This window comes from Eriocheir sinensis, chromosome 37, assembly GCF_024679095.1.
Source record: "Eriocheir sinensis breed Jianghai 21 chromosome 37, ASM2467909v1, whole genome shotgun sequence".
Classification (NCBI taxonomy): Eukaryota; Metazoa; Arthropoda; class Malacostraca; order Decapoda; family Varunidae; genus Eriocheir; species Eriocheir sinensis.
In genome coordinates this window covers 12,748,271-12,773,070 of record NC_066545.1, presented here as the reverse complement: position 1 = coordinate 12,773,070, position 24,800 = coordinate 12,748,271, and the positions used below count along the sequence as shown (strand labels likewise).

Genomic DNA, 24,800 nt, shown 5'->3' with positions numbered 1-24,800 from the left:
ATCATTTCATCAACGCCTGCTCCTAGGAGCTCCCACCAGGGGATGGCCACGGCAGAAGAGTTTCCAACTTTCTCTATCCAGACACTCCTTCCTTGCCTGCTCAAAGTTTCTCAAAGATCTTTCCCCCCTCTCCCTAATGTACTCCTGCACCCTATCTCTCCATTTCACTGGAGGTCGTCCTCTAGCATTCCCTCCCTCTATCTCACTCACATACATCCTTCTGGTCATCTTACTCTCCTCCATTCGCTCCATGTGGCCAAACCATTTTAAAGTTTGTCACTTCCCTCCTGCATTCACAAAGGAAAAGTATAGGGTAATTTAATAAACCTTCAAAATTATCATTAATATATTTCATATTTTCTAGTGGTGAAAATCCACTGGCAAAGAGTTCAAAATCAAACATTAAATAGTTTTAATGATAAATATTTACCGCCCCACACTGCGTGCCAAATAAATTTAAAATGGTATTTGCGGAGATTGACTCCACGCCTCCAAAATACGATATTACGCCTCCATATTATAGTCAAGGGACGAAATACATGTCCCTCAACCATAATATGAAGGCGCAAGTACTTAAAAGTAAAGAAAAAGGCCTTATCCCCGTCCCCGAACGATCTTGAGGAACCCGTGGGAAATCAGGATTTTGGGGTGGGGGAGCATATTTAAAACTACTTCAACCAAACCTTACATAACCTAACCTCTAACGGAGGGACTTCGCCCCCCTTGACCCCCTTCCTAACCTGGACACCCCCTACATGTATGATGAGCCAGTAAAACTAGAGAAGTACAACAGTATGTGAGACCTTGGAAAGGTTGTTATTCTTATGGGGGCAATATTGGAGGCACGTAGAGAATTTCCATATTTACCTTTAACTAACCTAACCTAACTTAACATAATGTAACATACCTAACAGTGAGGCTTTGCCCCCCTTGATCCCCATAACGGGAGGGGCTTTGCCCCCCTCAACCTCCCTAACGAGGGGACTTCGACCTCCCTTCTATTATATGGAGGTCATTTGTTACTGCATTGCATTCAGGGACCAAAAAAGAATCCATATTGAAAGTATTAACCCTGCAAGAGGTGGCTACCCTCTCATTAATATTATCCATTACTCTCAGTGTTCACATGATGAGGTAATTGTGTAGAACCTTTCCATGCCTCCAGAAGATGCTATTTCACCTCTGTGAAACAGTTCATGAACTGAATACATGTCCTTGAACCATAATATGAAGGCAGGTCCCAAAAAATGAAGAAATATCTGTGTCTGGCAGTGGCCAGCCAGGGTGTGCAGGAGCCCTGAGCCGTGCCAGGCAGGGTGGGGGCTGGCCCCCGCCCCCCCACGGCCACCCACCCAGGGAGAAGCACTGCCTCAGAGCCGAGCCACAGGGCGTGAGCAGAGCCATCCACAGCCTCAGGAGGACACCATGGAGGCCAAGTGGTCCCATATTAGAAGTGAAACATTGGTGTGGTCCCTCGGTGGCCATGGACGGGGCCCCTGGCGGCCTGGACACCAGCGAGGGGCAGACTGCCTGGTGCACGGCTGAGGCACGGACGGTGGCACGCAGAACCACAGGGCAGGCCACGGGGTGTGCCACAGAGGCGCGGAAATACAACAGAACCCCGAAATGAGAACGTTTAGCCCAAAATCCTTAACCCATTTCAAGGCCATTAGTCGCCTCCACTATTGCCCCTCAATTACTCCTCCCCTCGCCCCTCCTGGCCTTATTTACTCACCAGGCAGTCGGCAAAATGTCCTCCCCTGGCAGTCTCGTAGGTTAAAGTGGTCGAAAAATCACCAGAGAGGCAGAAAATCGGTCAAAATAAGGGGCACAACACACTGGGCAGTAGACATTTTGATCTGATCTGGTCTTGGTCTTGGTGCGGGAGGCAGACACTCCGTTGGCTCGTACCTGCAGCCTTTGCCCTGATTGCTTACCTAGTGATGGCATAAGAGATTGACTGATTGATAGTTTATTGTTGCAAGTAAACAACAAAGGAGAAGGGAGGAGCATGCCATCCCAACCCCCAGGCAGTACAGAGTGTGATTATACAACTAAGGATACATGTGCAGGAAACAAAAAGATATAATGGTAGTGGACATAATTAAGAGGCAAGGGAGCTATAATAAAAATAAAAATAAAAAAATAATATCGCTCATAATGGTTGCCTCTTCTCAATTGGCTATGAACATGCCCGTCGTATTTGTTTCTAAATGCATTAACACTTTCAATACTCACAACCTCCTCCGGCAAACTGTTCCATGCTCTCGAGAACATTTTTTTTTTGTGTGTGTGCGTTCTGTGTCTTGTTTTTTTCAGTTTGAGGCAGTGTCTAGGGGCAGCCAGCCTTAGAACTACTGCCATGCTATAAAAGGCTGTGATTTCTGCAGTATTCTACTTTAAGGACTATTTACTCTATCTCTATTCATTCCCATCTAGTGCTTGGACAATGTATTTCTCCGTCCACACATTTTATTTTCTTCTTGCCAAGGGGGAGGCCGGCATGGTACCGCCCCCTTCCCTTGTTGTGCATTCATTCCTACCATTGTATCTTTTTAGTTTCATGGTGCTACCTACACATGTATTATTAGTTATTTAATCGCACTCTGTCCTGCCTGGGGATTGGGAAGGCATGTTAATTCCTCCCTTCTCCCTCAGTCAGTCTTCATCTCCCCCAACACGGCCAAAGCCTTAAATTTCAAGATCTTAAACACCTGAATCATATCTCCCCTGATCCTCTCCGCTCCTCTAGAGTATAAGTTTCAGTTCTGCCAGTCGTTCTTCATACGTGAGGTGGGCCAGAGTGGGCACCAGGCTTTGTAACGGCTTAATTACTCCCTCAGGAAAAACAGGTGCCGTGAACAATCAACTTCTCCATATTAAAACTAACTCCAGCTCCTTCATCGAAAAAAAATAATAATAATACTGCACAGGATTATCACAAGAAGCCTCCCCTTAAATAGCTCCACCCGCCTCGTTTTTTCTTCTACTCGGCAGCTTTTACGTTGAGGGTAACTTGTCTTTTTTAGTTGCGTCTCGGTAAGTTCAAGTTCGGGCCTCCTCCAAGGTAGTTACGGTCATTGGGAAGGAGTTTAGGGGATTTACTAGACAGAGAATTTTTGGTAATTTTGCATGTTTATAATGATGAACGAAACGCCTGGTCTGGGTCTTTGCTTTGAATGGTATTGGTACTGGATTATAGTTTTATTGCATTTGTATTTGGAGTGCGTTAGGTTAGGTATGTCTAACCTGACTTTACGTACTCCCAAACCAGAGCTTAGGGCTTCAAAGGGTGTTGTAGGTATTTTCATGGGTAAATTATGTGAGTCTAGTGATAGCTCGACAAGGCTTTTGCACCGTGTAAGCGAAAACAATCACTAGAACCCGACATATCTTTGTAGCTTTTGGAAACATTTTTTTGTGTGTGCGGGATCATGATGGGGCAAGAAAAATCAATTGGCAACTCTTTAGAACAGCTGTCAACCACCGCGGGAAGTGACATGATGAGATGCAATGAACTTCCTGAGTTGAGCACGTACGCACCTGAGTTGAGCACGTACGCACCTGAGTTGAGCACGTACGTTCCTGGCAATGACTGAACACAAAGGGGGCGTGCATGCAGACAACACAAGAACAAAACACTCTGTCCTGCCTGGGGGTTGGGATGGCATGTTCCTCCCTTCTCCCTTGTTGTTTACCTGCAACAATAAACTATCAATCAATCAATCAGGTTATACAGACTCACACTCTGGCTTGGTGTAACTCTGAAGTGATAGGCGCTCGTGGCCCGTAGGCTCAGACGCTTCGACTCTCACAAATATTTCCAAAGGCCACAAAAGAAAAATAGTTGGGTGTCCATGAGTCTTTTCACATGCATAATACGGAAGTCGTGTCATACTATCACAAGCCTCAGATAAGTAGAGGAGGAGGAGAAGGAGTTATGTATCACCCTCTCTCTCTCTCTCTCTCTCTCCTGAACATAAAAACATAGGGTGACTGCAAGAGGCCGAGTTGTCTACAGAGCACATTCCCACCCACTACCACCTGTCACCCTCGTCCATGTAGCTATCCAGTCTACTTTTAAAACAAGCTTTCGTCCCTGCACTAACTATGTGATTGCTTATATAGCCTATTCCATCCCCCCACCACCCTATTACTAAATCAATGCCTGCCTATTTCTCTCCTAAATCTATACTTTTCTAATTTAAACGCATTACCTCGTGTTCTATCCTGCTGGCTAATTCTCAGTGCTTTACGACTTGAATTCTTACAAGAGGAGGGTATCAGGACACCTCTCCTCCCGAAACTGACCTATCTTTCGGCCACCTCTTTGGATTCTTTTTAGGAGCAGCGAGTAGCGGGCTTTTTTTTTATTAATGTTTACTTTTTTTTTCCCCTTGAACTGTCTCCTTTGCTGTAAAAAAAAAAAAAAATCGTCTTTGTTGTAACCCTTGACCCATTTGAATACTTCAATCACTAACACTCCCAAATCCCTTTCACACTCTGCTCTGCCTAACGTTGTGGAACTATATATTACCCGTGTAATGGGTTGTGTGTTCCTTTGTACACTTATAGTACGCTACGAGTACGCGGTGATGTTAAAATTCATCTGCCATTTCTCTGACCAAGCTAACAGTTTGTTGAGATCCTCCTGCAGTGCTCTAGCATCCTCCCCTGTCCTCATAGTGCGTCCTATTTTGGTGTCATCCGCAAATTTACTTATGTCACTGGTTATCCAATTGTCTATGTCACTGATAATGAATAAAAGCGGGCCTAAAACTGAGCCTTGAGAAACCCCACTGGTAACATTACCCCATTCGGATTTCTTACCGTTAATGGTAACCCTCTGCTTCCTGTTGCTAATCCAATCATAAACCTTCCCTCCTATTCCATGAGCCCTGACTTTATTTAATAGTCTCTGGTGAGGTACTTTATCGAAGTCCTTACTAAAATCAAGATAAACTACATCGTAACTCTCATCATTGTCAGCTGCCTCGTATAATCTATTGTAAAAGGTTAAAAGATTAGTGAGGCACGACTTTCCTTCGCTGTGAGTCGTGAATTAAATTAGGTTTGTCAATATGGTCCCTAATACTATCTGCTATTATTGACGCAAGCATTTTACCTATAACTGACGTCAAACTAATCGGCCTATAGCTTTGCATAGAAGATTTGTCTCTATTCTTATATAATGGAATAACGTGTGCCTGCCTCCATGAAGCAGGCACCACCCCTGTGTCCAGCGACTTCCTAAAAACTTCTGCTAGCTGCCCACTGATTTCAGATTTACATTCTTTTAATACCCTGGGAAAAAATTAATCTGGGCCTGCCGCCTTAGTAATTTTGAGTCTAATTATCTGTCTAATCACGACCTCCTTACTTACGTTGCTGTCGGTTAATCCTTCTACCTCTTCTCACCTGTAGATCTGTTCTCACTGAGGTATCTCGTCTAATCTTTCTTCGGTAAATACAGTTAAGAAGAGAGAGAGAGACAGAGAGAGAGAGAGAGAGAATACGTTTGGGAGACGGATATCCTTTATATGAAAGTTCAAGATTGTAATTAAACAACCTAACTCTCTCTCTCTCTCTCTCTCTCTCTCTAAATGCCCATATATTCATTCTTAAATATTTCGGGGATTACACACCCATATTTGATAAGACTTTTGTAGAGGTTGTTGTGAGTGTTTCCATGGGTATATACTACTACTACTACCACTTCTATAAACTACTACTACTACTACTATTACTACTACGTCACTTTACATAGCAGATCGTTACGACACATACGTACTATATACTCTTCTTCGTTAACATGCCCTTCGCTAACATTCCAGTATTCTCAGAAAGCAAATGCAATAGCTACACAACACGGTGCAATATATTGATACTATTACATACTGACATACCTACATACATAAATACCCACTACGGCTAACTCAGCGGAAGCCTCATCAGAAAGTTCAAAGTATGGCGTGGCATTTTAAAATAGCTAAATGCATTCCTTGTGTTCTTATGGATGGTATAGTTTTGTTTTGTTTTTCATTTTCTTCCCCATTCATCCTCACCTTAGTCGTCCTCCTCCTCTCCCTCCTCCTCTTCCTTCTCCTTTTTTTTCTTCCTTTATTCTTTACTTTCCCATCATCCTCACCTCTGTCCTCCCCCTCCTCCTCTTACTCTCTTCTTTCTTCTTCCTTTGACCCTTATCTGTCTCTTCTTCCTTCTCATTTTCGTCTTCCTACTTAATTTTCCTCCTGTTCCTATACTCATTTATCTCTCTTCTTCTTCTTCATTTTTTGTCGTCCTACTCCTGCTCTCTTATTTCTCTTTTTTTGACACCCACTATTTCCTTTCTCCTTTTTCTCCTCATTTTTGTCTATACCCTCATACTTATTTTTTCTTCCCGACACGTAGGCTACTCAGTTCTCCTTTTCTTACTCCACCCTTCCTTCCTTCCTTCCTTCCTCCTTCTCCTCCTTCTTTTAATTTAACAGAACACAAAATCCTAAAATGCGTAGCTGCTTCAACGAGGATGATACAATATGACAATGGCAATCGTACCACCATATTCTTTTGTCACCAAGAACAGGAAACCTCAATCTCTTTCTTCTCCGGCCAGCGAGCACGATTATCTGCCTCCGTGTGTCCTCCCGTGCAGTACTCACACCCACGCACTGGTGATGGCGGGACGTGTAGCTGTGGTTGTCCTGCTCGCTGTGGTCTTCGTGGGCGCCCTCGGCCTCGCCTCCGCCAAGGACTGTGTCGAGCCTGATGTAGTCGTGAAGGAGGGAGAAGAAATAATCTATCAGAAGAATGAAACGCACCCACAAATCGCCATATCGACATCGTTGTATGTGAAGCCGGGAGATGACTTTGAGGGTGTCTGCGTCGAGGTGGAAGACGAAACACTTGAAAAAATAGCTGAGCATTGTTTTCATCTCAAGAGCTGCAACCTGAGCAGTGCCACGTGGAAGCTGCTGACGGTGGAAGCAAAGGTCCTGCAGGATGTATTTTTCCCACACTTTAGGGTCGAATTTAACCTGACAATCGACGGTTGTGTCCTAACGAGAAGTGGTACTTTTATCTTGAACATTGCACGCCTGTCGGTTTTTGCGGTTGGTCCCTCCGAATGGCTACTCAACGGCCCACCAGACGCCTGCCCTGACATCACCTCCAAGTCCACATCAGTACTGGAGGTGATAACAGTGATATTATTGTTGGTGTCGGTGGTGGTGGCGGCTGCGGCGTTAGGAGTAGCGGTGGTGACGGGGAGGGCGTTGGCAGCAGCGGAGGCCATTTAGAGAGAGAGAGAGAAAGAGGGAGAGAGAGAGATAATGATGATGATAATGATAGTGGTGATAAAAAAAATATTATAAATTGATCAACAGAGAGAGTCTTGAGGTGCATTCACTCAGTCGACCAGCCGCCGAGATACAGACACAAGATATTCTGGGCAGGTCATCGAGAACAGCCTGTATGAAGTCCTGTCCGGCCCCGTGACCCCCGCAGGCCGCCAGGAACAGCCAGGGACGGTGCAAGTCATCGAGAACAGCCTGTATGAAGTCCTGCCCGCCCCCGTGACCCCCACAGGCCGCCAGGAACAGCCAGGGACGGTGCAGGTCATCGAGAACAGCCTGTATGAAGTCCTGCCCGCCCCCGTGACCCCCGCAGGCCGCCAGGAACAGCCAGGGACGGTACAGGTCATCGAGAACAGCCTGTATGAAGTCCTGCCCGCCCCCGTGACCCCCGCAGGCCGCCAGGAACAGCCAGGGACGGTGCAGGTCATCGAGAACAGCCTGTATGAAGACCTGCCTGCCCTCAGACCCCCACAGGCCGCCAGGAACAGCCAGGGACGGTGCAGGTCATCGAGAACAGCCTGTATGAAGTCCTGCCCGCCCCCGTGACCCCCGCAGGCCGCCAGGAACAGCCAGGGACGGTGCAGGTCATCGAGAACAGACTGTATGAACCCCTGCCCGCCCTCGTGACCCCCGCCAGGAACAGCCAGGGACGGTGCAGGTCATCGAGAACAGACTGTATGAACCCCTGCTGCCCCCGTGACCCCCGCCGCCACCCAGAAACCATAGCTCCAGAGTCCACCTTGTGTCTCGAGCGCCAGGTTCGATTCCCGGCCGGGTTGTTAGAAAAAAATGATTCCCGAGTAGATTAGTTTCCTATGTGCTTGGAGGAGCGGTGATCTCCCTCCTTGGCCTGTGTTTCTCCACGGCGGGGCAGGAAATGGAGGGGTACGTGGCTCGCTCCATCATCTGTATAGCTGTCTCCTCATCACGTCGCAGGAATACCTCGCCGATTACTTCTCTGTGTCTGTAATTCCTGCCAAGTGTCCTTATTTCTGGCCGGATTGTAGGCTGGGCGGCGAGACAGGACCTGGGCAGATTAGAAGGTGAATTCACGCCTTCAGTTATGTTTGTTTTTTAGTCTAATTGTGGTTCACGTGTGGTTAGTTTATATTTATCTTCCCACAGTGATATCCCTACATATGGTTTTGATGTATGAATTCGTATGTTTACATATTATCATCAATCTGCAGTTAGAAATGAAAAGCCCTATATTATATGTAACTGATTTATTACTTTTAGTCTAGTAATAGTAGCAACAACAACAACAGCAGCAGCAGTAACAGTGGTAGTAGTAGTAGTATAAGTAGTAATAATAGTAGTAGTAATAGAAGTAGGCTAGTAGTAGTAATAGTAGTAGTAGTTGAAGTAGTAGTAGTAGTAATAGTAGAAGTAGTAGTATTGGTAGAGTAGTAATGGTAATAGTATTAGAAGTAGTAGTAGTAAGAGAAGTTGTTGTTGTTGTTGTTGGTATTGTTAATGATTATGATGTCTTTGTGGTAACCATGATTCATCGCCCTTTGTGTCGCAGTGGCCGGCCGGATACATAAGTTCATAGTTGTCAGTGGTTCTTAGGGCCGCCTTCAGTCACTTTGTTTGTTTTGATCGTTACCAATGGCGGCGATCGACGCTATAGTTTTCCACGTGAAACTGGCCTATGGGGTAGTGGCGGCTGCAGAGGAAGCGAGAGGTGTTGAGAGTGTAAGGCAAGGTGCAGGGCTAGGCTAACCCCTCAGTCGCCACTACCCATCGGACCCAGTTTTACGTGGAAATACTATAGCAGCGATAACAACCATTAGTAACGATCAAAACAAACAAAACGACTGTGAAAGTGGCCCCTAGACGCTACATTTGAGCTTGTGTAAAAAATAAAAGCAAGAAGTGCTCAGCGGCAAGGATGGTGCTGCCTACAACGGTTGAAGGAAATATACTAGGGGTCGTATGATAAGACATTTCATCGTCCAAGAACACCTATTTGACAAGGCTTTCGTAGGAGTTGTGGGCATTTCCAGGAGTAGCTTTTGACCCTGGTGGTAGCGTGACCCTTCTTCTGCACCATGAACCTGAAGAAACACTCATAAGAATCTGACTGACCCCTTCTTTGACCTCTAGAAATTGGTGATGTGAGAAGCGAACTTGTCTTGTAATACCGACCTATATTCATGATTCCTACCATTGTATCTTTTTAGTTTCATGGTTATCTACACATGTATTACTAGTTGTATAATCACATTCTGTACTGCCTGGGGTTGGGATGGCATGTTCCTCCCTTCTCCCTTGTTTACCTTCAACAATAAATTATCAATGAAGTTAGTTGTCTTATTCAGTGTAGCCTTCACGCCTCCAACTCAAGACTCCACACAAGACAAATTAGCGGAAGCCTTATTAGACAGTATGGCGTGGCATTTTAAGATAACAAAATGTGCTCCTTATATGTTCTTATGTATATTCTGTTTTTTTCTTCCATTTTCTCCCCCTTCATTCTCTGCTTAGTCGTCCTCCTCCTCCTCCTCCTCCTTTTTTTCTTCCTCTATTCTTTACTTTTCCGGGTTTTCCCATCATCCTCACCTCTGTCCTCCCCCTCCTTCCTTTGACCCTAATCCATCTCTTCTTCCTCCTCCTCATTTTCGTCCTCCTACTTAATTTTCCTCCTGTAACTATACTCATTTATCTCTCTTCGTCTTTATTTTTTGTCGTCTTACTCATAATTGCTCCCTTTATTCCTCTTTTGATATATATTTCCTTTCTCCTTTTCCTGTTCGTTATCGTTTTTTTTTTGTTTTGTTTTTAATTCCTACACGTACTCATTTCTCCTTCTCTTCCTCCTCCTACTGTTTGTTTCATCCAACTCTTACTCCTTTTCTCTCCTCCTCTTTCTCCTCTTAATATAACAGAACATAAGAACCGGAAACCTCATCCTCTTTCTTATCTGCTGGAGAGCGAGCACGATTGTCTGCCTCAGTGTGTTTTTTCCATGTATAATACTCAGCATTATTATTATTATTATTATTATTATTATTATTATTATTATTATTATTATAGTACTCCAATGTACGCATTGTTGATGGCGGGACGCATTATTCGGAACTGTGTACTGGCTCGGTCCCACACCTACAAGCAGCCAATCAACAGTCAGATGTGTCAGCCAGACCGAGCCAGTCACGACGCAGGAAGGGCTTGGAGAATGACGTCAAAAAGTTTCTATGTAACAAATATATGAAATCAATATACTGTTGCCTTATTATTAACAACAGTGTGTGAGTAGCAACAGTCCAAAAAGGAGTAGTTGAAGAATACTTTTTGAAGTATTTTCTTAAGCTTCAGGCCAAAGACTTCTCTGTTAAAATCAGGGTTGTTTAATTTTAAATCACTGATTTAAATCAAGATTTATATCATTTGATTTTTTTTTCAAAAGTCATTGATTTAAATCTTGATCCAAATGCTGAGCAACTATAGAGATGGAAAAATAAACAAAGAAAACACTTTCTAACTTTGATATTAATATTTTCCGTCAACTTCACAAATTTTCCTGAGCTGATTACTTCCTTATATATAGTAAGTTTCTCACCCCTTGGATCTTTTTATTATGCCTCCATGGTCTAGTCACTGTAGTGGTTAGCGTGCCTAGCTACGAATCATGAATCCCAGCCTGGGCAGTCAGCGTGCTGCTCACCCAGCTGTTCATCTTCCCTTTCGGCCTAGTCGATAAATGTGCACCTGGGGAAACCTGAGAAAGGTTAACTTTGGTAACCTGCATGGATGTCACACCGACCCTGTGTCCCGGGTTGATGGGCTCTTCCCACCACATGCTCAAGGGCCAATGTTACGGAGAAAAGCACTGCGGCCACGCTCAGCCAGAACGTATGCCCCCTTCTTTACTCTTTTGGTTGGCCCTAGCCAATTGGTGTCGCAGGTAACTGTTTTATATTCCCGTCATCTTGCTTGGCTAATTCCCCCCATCCACCCCGAACTTCACTTGATCCTCTAGACTCTAGAGTTTCGCTGGAGTCCGGGTTGATATAGGCAATCATGAGGACAGCATGTGGGTAGTCTTGAGCCCCTCCAAACACTCAAATAAACTAAAGAAAAGCTATTAAAAGGGACAGGCAGTGGCAGTAAAGGAAATATTTGAAATATATACCGTACCCCTATTTTTCAAAGTATCACTTCACATACATGTTGCATACATGGATCATCCACAGCAGCTTTTCTGATAGTTTCATTTGAAGCTTCGTTCATTTTTCTTTGTGCAATTTCAGTTAGGACATGTCCAAAACATGACATGATCTTGTTAGACTGTTAAGAGACTTTAGACGGAGTTGTGGTGTAGTGGTGGCCAGTGGCTGGCTGGCTGCGGCTGGTCAGTCTTTGGATTGGCTCAAACAGCCAACCAGATTAGTGATGGTGATGGAATATATGATACAAGCATACTCCAATATCTATTTAAAACTAATGAAAAGAATATAGTCAGAGGTTTACATTTTTTTTTTTTTTTTTTTTTTTGGTATTTCGTTGGGGATATACCCTAATGGAGGAAGGCGATGAATGCCGCGCAACCCCTCAGACGGCTGGTACTAGAGATATACCCAATTCTTTTCATGGAGGAGGCCCAACAACGGGGCTGAGGGTGCCGGAAAGAGCCCACCTTTCCAGCCCCATGGTTAAAATGGTGTGCGATGCAGTAGTACTTGGCGTGCTAGGCAATGATTTTGGATCAACAGCTCTACATGGGGCATTTTTTTATGGTTATGACTTATGAGCATAGTGGCATGTATGATTTTGATGAAAACTGGAATGTCTCATGCAGCAAGAGAGAGAGAGAGAGAGAGAGAGACGCGATCATGGAATGTGGCAGACTTCGCCACACTACAAGTTTTACTTTATGCTTCGTAGTAAACTCATGTCACGTAATACATACTTGCCTTTTTCATCATTGGACAGGAGAAAGATTGCAGATTATGACTGTTGAAAACAACTCACACTGACTAAAAAAAAAGGAAATAATGCGAGTTTATAACACTTTTTATTTTCCATAGAATTAAATGAGGGAAAAATAACTATATACAGAGGAAAAAAGACCAAGAAGCGGCTTATTGAGGCCTAAAGAGGAGTTGAGAGTACGCTCGTCTTCCTCAATCCTCCTCCTCCTCCTCCTCTTCTTCCTCTTCTTCCTCCCGCCACAAGTTCCAACCCAACTCGAGTCTTCCTCCTTCATCAGCCTCTAAAATGGTGTACGGGGACGCCCATCGGCTCTTCCTGCAGCTGATGACCCACAGAAGGAGCCTGGACGAGAGGGAGGCCACACAATTAATGGAGAGGTGTTGCAAGGAGTTCCGGGGTGAGTATAAGAGGAAGGAAACTCATTTATTTTTTTTATTTTTTTTCTCTTAACGTGTCAAGGATGTTCTGATTTACTCTCTAGATTTGGGTTATGGTTCGTGGGTTTCTTTAGTGTTAGTTAGAGGGTTCAAGGAAGGGTTATGTTAGTGTTTAACAACTGCAAATACTGATAATCGTAACCCTTGGGTGTCATACTGAAGGATTAAAAAGGTCCCTATCATATTTACTAGTATTTAACTAATAACACCCAACGCAAGTAGCTAACAATTTTGGGTTAATCTGGAGTCCTGTTGTATTGTTATTTTTACTACAAGAAATGGTTAAAATACAGCAGGCCTAGGCATTCTAATCCCATTTGTCTAATTACATTTATCAAATACATTCATATCTGAGAATTGGGTAAAGATTCGTATTAGGTCTGTGCCAGTATCTCATAATCTACTTTATGAAACATCAGTATCTCTTCATATATCTTTTCTACAAACCTTCAATAGTCATGGAAACGCTTTGAAAATCCAATTCAAGGACTTTTTTTTACTCTTGAAAATAGGGGATAATGTTTACGAAAAAAAGTCCTTGAATTGGATTTTCAAAGCGTTTCCATGACTGTTGAAGGTTTGTAGAAAAGATGAAGAGATACTGATGTTTCATAAAGTAGGTAATGAGATACTGGCACGGACCTAAAACGAATCTTAACCGAGAATTGTAACCTAACCTAACCTATGGGGAAGGGTGGAGCTTCACCTCCCTCAATCGCACATTAGCCAAACGAGACCTAACTTTTGCCTGAATTTTTAAACATTGTATTAGTCTTTAGTAACAGTATTGTGGCTGTTTTTTGTTTTACCCACTTTTCAAGGTATGGTTAATTGGAATGCTTGATTTTTTTATATCACTTCTAACGACTTGTTTTGTAATATGTCAAGTGAACTCTGAAGATCCAACATTTATAACTACATCCCCAAAATAGAATCACAAAGCCAAACGAGCCACATACCTTAATGAACACTAATACGATCTTTAAAAAACCTGGTGTAAGCTTCCTACACTAAACTATTCCAATTGACAACATTGAGTCTTTGAGCATATAACCTAGCCATACCAAATTAGCAAGTCTGGGTTGAATCTATGAGCATATAACCTAACCACACCTAATTAGCAAGTCTAGGTTGAGTTGGTGAGCATATAACCTAACCACACCTAATTAGCAAGTCTGGGTTGAATCTATGAGCATATAAGCTAACTGCACCTAATTAGCAAGTCTGGGTTGAATCTATGAGCATATAACCTAACCACACCTAATTAGCAAGTCTAGGTTGAGTTGGTGAGCATATAACCTAACCGCACCTAATTAGCAAGTCTGGGTTGAATCTATGAGCAAATAAGCTAACCGCACTTAATTAGAAAATCTGGGTTGAGTCTGAGCATTTAACCCAGCCGCACCTAGTTAGAAAGTCTTGGTTGAATCTATGAGCATATAACTGAACCACACCTATTTAGCAAGTCTGAATATCTATGTAAATCAACAGTGAAAGCCAAAAATCTGGAAGGGTTTGTTCTGGAGCTGAACCTGGAGCTGAAGCACATGCAGCTGGTGGTGAGGAGCGCCATGGAGGAGCGCGAGGATGGTGACTACCCGTGCCTGGTGCTGGCGAACCTGATGGCTAGCGATGCGACTAGGTATGGCATGCTTTACGATTTTTTTATTTTTTTTTACTGTAGAGGAAACAGTCCAAGGGCAAAAAAAAGAAACCATAATGAAAAAAAAAATTAAAGAGAGCCCGCTACTCACTGCTCCTACGAAAGAGTCAAGGGGAGTGGCCGAAAGATAGGTCAGTTTTGGGAGGAGAGGTGACCTGATACCTTCCTCTCGACTGTGGGTTTCATTATTATCATCATCACCCATTACTCCCTCACTGCAGGCCTTTCCTAATAGATTTCCTAAATGTCATAGTAGTCTTAACCTGGTAGCAGCAACGAGCCAAATTTGTGGCTTTACCGTGTAGCAGCAACGGGCCAGATTTGTGGCTTTACCATGTAGCAGCGATGAGCCAAATTTGTGGCTTTACCGTGTAGCAGCAACGGGCCAGATTTGTGGCTTTACCGTGTAGCAGCGACGGGCCAAATTTGTGGCTTTACCGTGTAGCAGCGACAGGCCAAATTTGTGCCATGATATAACCCCCCCAAAATAGATGATGCGTAAACTGATCACAAATGTTTTGATATGTATTATGAAATGGTTTGTGTGAGTGATGATTTTTACTCATTTTCATCATTCATGTATGTAATCTAGTTTCCCTCACACTCATCTCTCTTTCCAGCCTTCCTCTCCTTTAATCCGGTAGCTGCGGGGATCATGTTTCTTGAAGGCCCCTCTAAGCGAGAAAAATGAGAAAAAATCATCACTCACGCAAACCTTTTCATAATATATATCAACGCATTTGTGATCACTTTATGCATCATCTATTTTTTGGGGGGGGTTTTATATCATGGAAAAAATTAGCCCGTCGCTGGCACACGGTAAAGCCACAAATTTGGCCTTTCACTGCTACTGGGTTAACACCACCATCTCCCCTCCTGCAGTAGAGACCTTCAGGAAACAGGAGCTATATGTGTGCCCCTAACAAACTTTCTCTTCCTCTGCCTTTCTTCATGCAACTGTAACCAATCTTCTTCCACATTATCTTTTCACATTTACACGGCCATCCCTCCTCCGCCTGTGTTCCTTCAGCAAACAGGAGCTTTAGTATATCCCCTCAACTTCACCTTAACCTTACTCTGTCTCCTCCCTTCCCTATGCCTGTATGCTAACCACCCCTCTTCCTCTTTACCATATCCCCCCGGCTTTACCTTTCTCTTTCCCTCTTTTTTTTTTTTTTTTTTTTTTTTTTTTTACAGTAACCACCCCTCAATCTCATCTCCCATTTACTCCCCCTTCTCTCCTCTTCTCCCAAATACACCTCCTAATTTATTTCTTCCATTTACTCCCCTTCTCTCCTCTTCTCCCAAATACACCTCCTAATTTATTTCTTCCATTTACTCCCCTTCTCTCCTCTTCTCCCAAACACCTCCTAATTTCTCTTCTCCCATTTACTACCCCTTCTCTCTTCTTCTAACATTTACACCCCTTTCTTGCTCTTCTATTTACACTCCCATCTCTCCTCTTCTCTCCATTTACTCCCCCTTCTCTCCTCCTCTCCCATTTACACCCCCTTCTCTTCCTCTTCTCCTGTTTGCTCTCCTATCTCTCCTCTTCTCTCTTCCTCTCCTCCTCTCCCAGTAACCCGCCCCCCCATCTCTTTTCCTGCGGCAGAGAGCTGAGTTCCTTCACCAAGCAGGAGTTGACCTTCATGCAGCAGCTGGTGGTGGAGATGGTCACCTCGGAGAAGGGGGAGGTGGAGATCAACACGGCTCTTAACATCGGCCCCCGCCTCCCCCAGAAGCTGAAGCCGAGCACCTGCGAGGACCTGGTTGAACATCTTGTGGCGGATAAGTGGTTGATCAAGGTGGGTTAGGGTTAATTTTTTTTTTTTGGGGGGGGGGGGTCAAGAGCTTTTTTTTCTTTTTTTTTCATCTATCTTTGTATTTTTCTTCCTTTTTTTCTCGTTTCATTTATTCCTGCAGCAACATTTTTTCCTCTATTTTATTTTATGTATCTTTCTGTTTTTCTTCCTTTCTTGTTTCATTTATTCCTGGAGTCCATTAGAGTTTTGTTTTCCTTCTTTCCTTGTTCCTTTTTAATTCTGTTCTGTATCATCTCCGCCAGTTCTTCTCCTCCGCACAGTTGCTATCCATATACAGGGGCCATGTCCGCCCTCGTATGAAGTATGCATCTCACGTGTGGGTGGGCTCAACTCACGCAGCTCTATTGGACAGAGTGGAGTCTAAGGCTCTTCGTCTCATCAGCTCTCCTCCTCTCACTGATAGTCTTCTACCTCTTAAATTCCACCGTGATGTTGCCTCTCTTTCTATCTTCTATCATTATTTTCATGCTGACTGCTCTTCTGAACTTGCTAACTGCATGCCTCCCCCCCTTCAGCGGCCACGCTGCACACAACTTTCTTCTCATGCTCATCCCTTTACTGTCCAAATCCCTTACACACGAGTTAACCAGCATCTTCACTCTTTCATCCCTCACACTGGTAAACTCTGGAACGATCTTCCTTCATCTGTATTTCCTCCTGCCTAGAACTTGAACTCATTCAAGAGGAGAGTATCAGGACACCTCTCCTCCTGAAATTGACCCCTCTTTCAGCCACCTCTTTGGATTCTTTTTAGGAGTGGTGAGTAGCGGGCTTTTTTATTATTGTTTCCTTTTTTTGTGCCCTTGAGCTGTCTCCTTTGTTCTGAAAAAAAGTCTCAGGCTCATCAATCTTTTTTTTTTTTTTTTTTTTTTTCCCCTGTTTTCTATTTTGCCGAGGACTCGCCAGTGTTTTTTCCTTTTTTTTGGGGGGGGAGGAGGGAGTGTAGGGTTTATCGACGGTGTTTTGTTTTCCTTGTTTTTCTTTATCTAGGGTTCATCAGTATCCTTTGTTTTGGGGGGCGGGGAGCTGTAGGAATTATCATTGGGGCTTTGTTTTCCTTCTTTTCATCAGTATCCTTTTTGGTGGGGGGGGGGGGGGTATCAATGTGGTTTTGTTTTCCTTCTTTTCTTTATCTAGGGTTCATCAGTATCCTTTTTTATCATTTATTTTTATTTTTATTGTCTGCGTTTTTCAGGGCTGGGACGATGATGGTGGCGAGTGCCTGTCGCTGAGTGCGCTGAGCATAACGGAGCTGGCGGCGTACCTCGAGGAAACCTTCCCTGAGGACGTCCACAAGTGTTTCTTCTGCACCAAACTGACGGTCAAGGTGTGTGTGTGTGTGTGTGATTCATTGATAGGTTTTTTATTAGTATACATATTTATTTTAGTTTTTATTTGTTTTGTTTTTATGAGTTTGTTTATATTGCTAGTGGTTCATTTGATACCTATTAAAGAAGACTATAGTTAGATGGGTGAGCTATCAAAGAAAAGGAAGGTAAGTGTGTGTGTGTGTGTGTGTGTGTGAGAGATCCATTACTTCAGTATTTTTTATCAGTTAACGCATTTACTTTTTTTTTATATTGTTCTTTTATTATTGTTTATTTATTTTGGTAGTGGATGATTCCTTTTCAGCTCTCATCCACTACTACTAAGATTTCCTCCACCAATTATTTACTTTTCTTTATTCTTTCTTTTATCACTGTCTGTTTTGTTTGTGGTTGGTTCCTCTCCTTTGTCTCATCTGCATTCCACAACAACAGCAATTTTTTACTTTTGTTTCAATATATTCTTCAGTCCCTATTTATGTGTCTTATCCCTATTCTATCCCTATTTATTTTGGTATTTCAGATGGTTCCTTTTCTTTGTCTCATCTGCATTCCACAATTACAATGACTATTTCTCATCAACCATTTACTTTTTTTCTATATATCTATCTTCTTTTTTTTCTTCTTCTTCCTCTTCTTGTTTTTAAATCCTTCATCCTTTATGTATCCTCCTTTTTCTTCTTCTTTCTCTTCTTGTTTTCCTGTCCTTCTTCCTCTTAACACCCTTCTCCTTTTTCTTCTTTTTCCTCTTTTTGTTCTTCTATCCTTCTTCCTCTTTACACCCTTCTCCTTTTTCTTCTTCTTCCTCTTTTTGTTTTTCTATCCTTCTTCCTCTTTACACCCTTCTCCTTTTTCTTCTTCTTCCTCTTTTTGTTCTTCTATCCTTCTTCCTTTATAACCCTTCTCCTTTTTCTTCTTCTTCCTCTTTTTGTTTTTCTATCCTTCTTCTTTTATAACCCTTCTCCTTTTTCTTCTTCTTCCTCTTTTTGTTTTTCTATCCTTCTTCCTTTATATACCCTTCTCCTTTTTCTTCTGTAGCAGCTGGTTCCTTCCCGTCTCACTCACCCCATTCCCCCCCACCACACAGGGCTACCGATGTGACCAGTGCAACATCAGTGTCCATCGCGACTGTGGCAAGAAGTACTGGGCAGATCGCAACAGCTACGAGTGTCCTGGCGAGAGGTGCAGCGCTTCCCTCCGTGACCAGGTGGTTTCAGGTCATGGCCAAACGAAGCGGCGAAGGACGAGAAATGCGGATCAGGAGGACGAGAATATGGATGAGGTGGAGACGGAGGAGGAGGAGGAAGAGGTGGAGGAGGTGGTGAAGAAGGGGAAAGGAAAAGTTTCACCGAGAAAGTCGAGGGGTAGAGAAAAAATGGATGTGAGTGATGATGATGTCACTGAGGAGGAGGAGGAGGAAGTGGAGGAGGTGGTAAAGAGGGGAAGAGGAAGAGGTTCAGTGGGGAAGTCGAGGGGTAGAGAAAATATGGTTGTAAGTGATGATGATGTGACAGAAGAGGAGGAAGAGGTGGTAAAGAGGGGAAGAGGAAGAAGTTCACCGAGGAAGTCAAGGAGTAAAGAAAAAATGGATTTGAGTGATGATAATGCGACTGAAGAGGAAGAGGAGGAGGAGGAGGAGGAGGAGATGGGGAGGAAGGGAAAAAGAAAAGGTCCAGTGAGATCATTGAGGAGAAAAGAAAAAAAAAATTATAGTACCAGGGAAGTGGATGAGGATGAGGAGGAAGAAGAAGAAGAGGAGGAGGAGGAGGAGGAGGAGGAGGAAGAGATAATGGAGGTGGCAAAGAAGGGGAAAGGAAGAAGTTCAGTTAGAAAGGTGAGAAGTAGAAAATAAATGGAAATTGATAGATGTGAATGAGGAGGAGGAAGAGGAGGAGGAACATAATGAATTTGTGAGTGATGAGTTGATGAGTCTGATGTGAAATGAGGAGGAGGAGGAGGGTTCAAAGGATGGCAAGGAGCGGAGAAGAATAAGTTAACGCCATGAATTATATCGGTAGCTGCGGGGATCAGGTTTCTTAAAGGCGCCTCTAAGCTAGAAAAATAAATCATCACTCACGCAAACCATTTCATAACATATATCAACGCATTATCAGTTTATGCATCATCTATTTTGGGGGGTTATATCATTGCAAAAATTTGGCCCATCGCTGGTACATGGTAAAGCCACAAATTTGGCCCGTCGCTGCTACCAGGTTAAGGAAGTAGAAGGGATGACAAGTGATATGGGGTTAAGAGTTGAGTCTTGTTGTTAAAGAGGTGAAGAAGAGAAAGACAAGGCAAAGAGGGTTTCATTGTGTGGTGAGAAGGGAAAGAGAGAGGGGCAAGGAGACACATACCACTTGGTCCTGTATCTTATGAGCCAAAACAAGTACGCAGGTTAAGATAAATGAAACGTACGATAAAATGATTAAACAGATAAATGGTGACTGAATGGAGGAGGAGGAGGAACATAACTGGATTTGAGTGATAAGTTGAAGAGTCTGATGTGAAATGAAGAGGAGGAGAACATAAGGAATTTGCAAAGGATAACGATGATAAAAAAAAAATATATGAAATCCTCTTGGAATCTTTAATTATAACTTGTGACAAAACGGTATTCAAACAGATGTACATTAATGATAAGTGTAGAGCTGTTTAAAACTCAAAAAATACTCACTGAACATCAAACCTTTTAACTTGTCCTTTGAATATGTTAAGGAAGTTAGACCTTCACAAGAGTACTTACCCGATTTTTTTTCCAAGTGCTGTATTACTCTTTATTAACAATGTGGCTAATTTTCTTTTTTCACTCATTTTTTTCAAGTTGTGGTTAGTAGTTTGTTATTTTTTTATATACAACTTTCATCAACTTGAGTTTGTATTATGTATATGAGAATCCAACACTTGTAATTGATTCTGTCCCCAAAAATTGAAGTAAAAAAAAAAATACATAGCCACGTAACTTAAATACTAATACGACACTTAAAGATTCATGCATTAGTCTCGTGTTTTATAATGTAGACAGGGTAATGTGAACACTGTCTTTCTTCCTATAGCCAAAGGGTCACCATGGAACAGAAAACACACACATAATATTTTTATTCTTTATTTTTATTTAACTTTAAAATACTTATTCTCCACCTCCTCAGTTCTTGTCCTACTCCGCCTCCTCCTCCTCTCTCAGTAACCCCATCTTCATCACCCTATTTTTATTGTCTTTTTATTTAACTTTAAAATACTTACTCTACCTCCCTTATCCTATTCCTCGTCTCTCTAAAACCCCATCATCTTTGTTACCCATCTTCTACTCCTCGCCAGCTGTCTCCCTATCTACTGTCCCCCTCATTCACTCTTCCTTACGTACACTTCCTCTTATTTAGTCATCTTTTCTCCTCCCTTTTCCTTGCTCTTACCGAATCTTCCACACTCATACATAACCCCTTCAGCCCATCCTTCCTCCCCACCTATCATCATAATCTGTTACTTATGAGGTTAGAGGGTCAATGATATGCTCTTAACTACCCTATCATCATCATAATCATCTGTTACTTATGAGGTTGAAGGTTGATGATATGCTCTTAACTATTTTCGTGTTGCCTCATCTATATTCTTAAACACATCAGGCTCCCTCTACGACAATTTCCCAAGGCCACAGAGAAGACTAACCGTGTTTTCGTGGGTGTCTTTTCCCGTACATGGCACAGAGGTCGTGTCAAACCATCACCAGGATCACAACACACGCCATGGAAATCCCAGCAACTTCTACAAAAGGCTTTTCGAGCAGGCGTACTGAGGTGCCGATGTATTTAACCTGTCCGCTGCGATTGACATGGATTTGGCTTTCACTGGTAGCCTCGTAACACACACTCCCAGGTCTTTCTCTGCCTCTGTGGTGGATAGTGGAGTGTTTCCCATGTGGTATCAGTATGCTGGATATTCCCTCCTAAGGTGCATGACTTTATATTTTTCTTTATTGAGTTGTAGCAGCCACTTTTTGTTTACATTGCTGTAGTTTGGTGATGTCTTCTTGTAGGAAATCCATAGCCAAGGGATTAAAAATACAGACCTCAGCTTCTCCAATGCCCAATGCTGACAAATCCTCCTCAACATACTGCCTCTATATCCTCTTTGGTCTGCCTGGTGGATGGCGACCTGGCACTTTCACTCCCAACAGCTCTCACAACCTATCACCCACACCCTAACTGCCCTCCCCATCCTGTCACCCCACACACACCCTAGTCCCCCTCCCCCTCCCCGTGCACCTCGTAGCGGAGTTCGGTGAGGAGGTCGTTAATCTCCTCCACCACCTTGCCCAGCTGCCCCCTCAACTCCCGCACCTTACTCCGCTCCAGCTCTCCGCCCCCCATGATGACGCCGCCCTCCTCCACCTCCTCCACCATCTGCCGGGCCAGTTGGAGGTGAACCGTCTGTCGGGAGAGAGAGTGGAATGAGGGTGGAGTACGTTTTAGATTGTGTTGCGAGAGAGAGGAATGAGACGAGTAGATTTCGGTTTGTGTTCGGAGAGAGAGAAAAGTGAGGCTGGAGTATGTTTGTTTTGTTTTATGTGGGAGAAGAAATGAGATAATTTTAGTTTGTGTTGGGAGAGAGAAAAATATATTAGGTATGTGTTGAGGGAGAGAAAAAATGAGACGAGTACATTTTAGTTTGTGTTGGGAAAGAGAGTGAAAAATGAGACAAGTACGTTTTAGTTTGTGTTGGGAAAGAGAGCAAAAAAAGAGAAGTTAATTTTAGCTTGTGTTCGGAGGGAGCAGGTAAAAGGAGGCTGGAGTTTTTCGTTTTGTTACTCGACCACGTGCTCTGGACCGCAACCATGTCATATATTTGGGCTGTGTTTATGTGTATGTGTTTTATAATGTTTTCCTGCATCATGAGGGAAGTCATTGCAGCAGGATAATGTCTTGGGAAGTAAGGAAAAGGGTCTAATGGTAACATGTAGAAATTACCATGAATAAAAGAGAAATAAGGAGAAGGGCGTAATGGTAACATGTAGAAATAACCATGAATAGGAGACGTAATACTATAAACACAAATATTTAACGACTAAGTATTAAAAGTAAGGTAAAAAAATCTGTATCTATCTTCAGTGCTTATGTTTACAAATTTGCTTGAGAGATTTTACATTAGCTTCTCTGTTCCATATTTTTTTACATATACAATTATAATAAACAATTTTTTTAGAACTTGTATCACGCAATCCTCCCTCCTGTCTCCCTCCCACACACATAAGTACTAAGAATAAAGCAAAAATCTATACCTATCTTAAATGTTTACTTTTAAAAATTTGCTTGGACTGACTACATTATTTTCTTCGTTTCATATTTTTCACAGTTAATTATAATAAACAATTTTTTTAGAACTCGTATCACCCAATCCTCTCTTCCCTCTCACCCACTCACCAGTTCCATTACATTATTTTCATTGTTTCATATTTTTTACAGAATTACCATAAGGTTTTTTTTACAACTTTATCACTCTCCCCAGCCTCCTTTCTCACTCCCTCACACACTCACCAGTTCCATTGCATAATTTTCTTTGTTACATATTTTTACAACTTCTATCACTCTCCCCAGCCGCCTCTCGCTCCCTCACACACTCACCAGTTCCAGCTTGCGCCTCTCACACTCCTGGATGGCCTCGAGGATATCCGCCAGTGCTGTGTGACCCCCACTCCTGAGGGCGGCCTCCACCTCCAGCACACCCTCGGACACCTTGCTGAAGGCCTGCGTCACGTCATGCACACAGTGGCGGTAGGTCGTGAAGTCGTACTGAGGCCTAGTTGCGAGGTAGGCTTTGTGGCCGCTGAGTGAAGGAGAGAAGGAGATTATGGTAGCAAAGGAAATTCAATGTAGGCTAGTGTAAGCAATCAGTAATGTCTTTAAACCAGCACCCCAGAGGAAGAAACTATAGTCAGACTCATTTATGAAGTCCGATTGGGTAGAGCTCGGGGCCACAGCTCTGCCAAACCTAGCCATCAGAGTAAGGACAGCTGTTGGCGTAGCTGTCATCACACGAGGAGGTGAGTGAGGTGAGATGGTGTTCTTGATCGCTGATGTCAGAGAGAGCAAAAATGTCACGTGTTATGAAATTTATGTGATTCTTTGCTATCATTCTAAAAAGCAACATATTCATAGCACTATACAAACTTATCTAATGAATGTAGAATATTTAATACACAATTTCAAATAGTAAATAGCTGACAAATGAAAGTGTGAAGTATTGGGGGTGATATGGCAATGCTCTGGATAGGCTCTGGCCCCACCCAAATGGACTTCATATTCATGTTTGACTACAGCAAAGAAAATTAAATGTAGGCTAGAATTAGCAATCATCAGTATATCTAAACCAGCACCACTTCTAGCAGAAACTAATCAAACCAGGAAGTGGGAGCTGGTGTGATGTGTCCTGTGCCCTCTACTAGACTGGACAGGACTGATTAAGGTGTGGAAGGTAGAGAATGGAAGGGAGGCAGGGATAAAGTTGTTTGGTAGGAAAGGTACAGGTGATGGAAAGGTGGATGAGACGTGGAGGAAAAAGTGTGGTTTGGGTGGGAGAAAAGGTACAAAGAAAGTTACAGGTAATGGAAAAGTGGATGAGAGATGGAGAAAGACATGCGGTTTGGAGAGTGGAAAAGGTACAGAGAAAGGAATAAGTAATGGAAGAAGGATGAGAGGCGTAGACAAACATGTGGAGAGAGAATGACTCTATAATGGGAGCTGTGCAAACAATACAGTACAATGGGGTGGAGTTATTATTACTATCATTATTAATATTACTTAAAAAATCTCAATAATTCTTCATATATATTTTTTTCTCATTAGTTTGTCTTTCATTTTATCTCAATATCATCATTTTTCTTTGAGCATCTGCATTTGAGGAATGAGAATGTTAGAGGGATTTTTTTTTCTTCACTTTACTTCTGGTCTCTCATTTACCCCCCCCTCTCATCCCTAAATAATATCACTATCATCCCTCCCCCTATATAATACTACTATCACCCCTTTCCCAAAATAATAACACTTATCCCTCCCCCCTCAAAAAAAATATATATCACTCGGCCCGCCACCGCCCAACTCACTCATCCAGGCGTCGGTAGGTCAGCACCCGCTCCTCCTGCAGCTGGTTGAAACGGCTGACCAGGGTGGTGGCCTCCTCCCCCCCTTCCTGCCGTGCCTCGGGATGATCTGAAAACAAGTCAGTCAGTCAGTAAGTCTCAGTGGCGCTACGTAGGGCATTTGGGT

At 43.1% G+C, this 24,800-nt stretch overlaps 2 protein-coding genes and 1 long non-coding RNA gene across 4 annotated transcripts in view; 2 read left to right on the top strand and 1 right to left on the bottom strand.

Moving 5' to 3' along the window:
* Nucleotides 1-7,629: 7,629 nt before the first annotated feature.
* On the top strand, nucleotides 7,630-9,661 carry LOC127008269 (uncharacterized). The gene is made up of 3 exons (XR_007760979.1): nucleotides 7,630-7,778; nucleotides 7,859-7,939; nucleotides 8,014-9,661. It is a non-coding gene; the product is annotated as an uncharacterized LOC127008269 (long non-coding RNA).
* A 2,835-nt stretch (nucleotides 9,662-12,496) lies between these two features.
* On the top strand, nucleotides 12,497-20,404 carry LOC127008264 (neurofilament medium polypeptide-like). Its single transcript, XM_050880050.1, has 5 exons — nucleotides 12,497-12,690; nucleotides 14,222-14,372; nucleotides 16,006-16,198; nucleotides 17,412-17,543; nucleotides 18,629-20,404. The coding sequence occupies exons 1-5, from the start codon at nucleotides 12,579-12,581 to the stop codon at nucleotides 19,391-19,393; spliced, it is 1,353 nt and encodes a 450-aa protein (XP_050736007.1). The 5' UTR covers nucleotides 12,497-12,578; the 3' UTR covers nucleotides 19,394-20,404.
* A 227-nt stretch (nucleotides 20,405-20,631) lies between these two features.
* The window catches only part of LOC127008265 (required for excision 1-B domain-containing protein-like), a 91,475-nt gene continuing 87,306 nt past the window's right edge, over nucleotides 20,632-24,800 (bottom strand). For both annotated transcript variants that reach the window (XM_050880052.1, XM_050880051.1), the window contains exons 5-7: nucleotides 24,638-24,743; nucleotides 23,160-23,361; nucleotides 20,632-21,968 (exon numbers count right to left, since the gene is read on the bottom strand). In XM_050880052.1, the coding sequence (XP_050736009.1) occupies nucleotides 21,777-21,968; nucleotides 23,160-23,361; nucleotides 24,638-24,743 (500 nt within the window). In that variant the 3' untranslated portion in view covers nucleotides 20,632-21,776. The remainder of the gene's footprint in view (nucleotides 21,969-23,159; nucleotides 23,362-24,637; nucleotides 24,744-24,800) is intronic.

What these genes read in the sequence shown, in the direction of transcription:
- LOC127008264 (XM_050880050.1), top strand. Translation starts at nt 12,579, where the DNA reads ATGGTGTACGGGGACGCCCATCGGCTCTTCCTGCAGCTGATGACCCAC. An exon ending in ATGGCTAGCGATGCGACTAG is followed by an intron (nt 14,373 to 16,005) that starts GTATGGCATGCT and finishes TTCCTGCGGCAG; the next exon opens with AGAGCTGAGTTCCTTCACCA. An exon ending in GCACCAAACTGACGGTCAAG is followed by an intron (nt 17,544 to 18,628) that starts GTGTGTGTGTGT and finishes CCCACCACACAG; the next exon opens with GGCTACCGATGTGACCAGTG.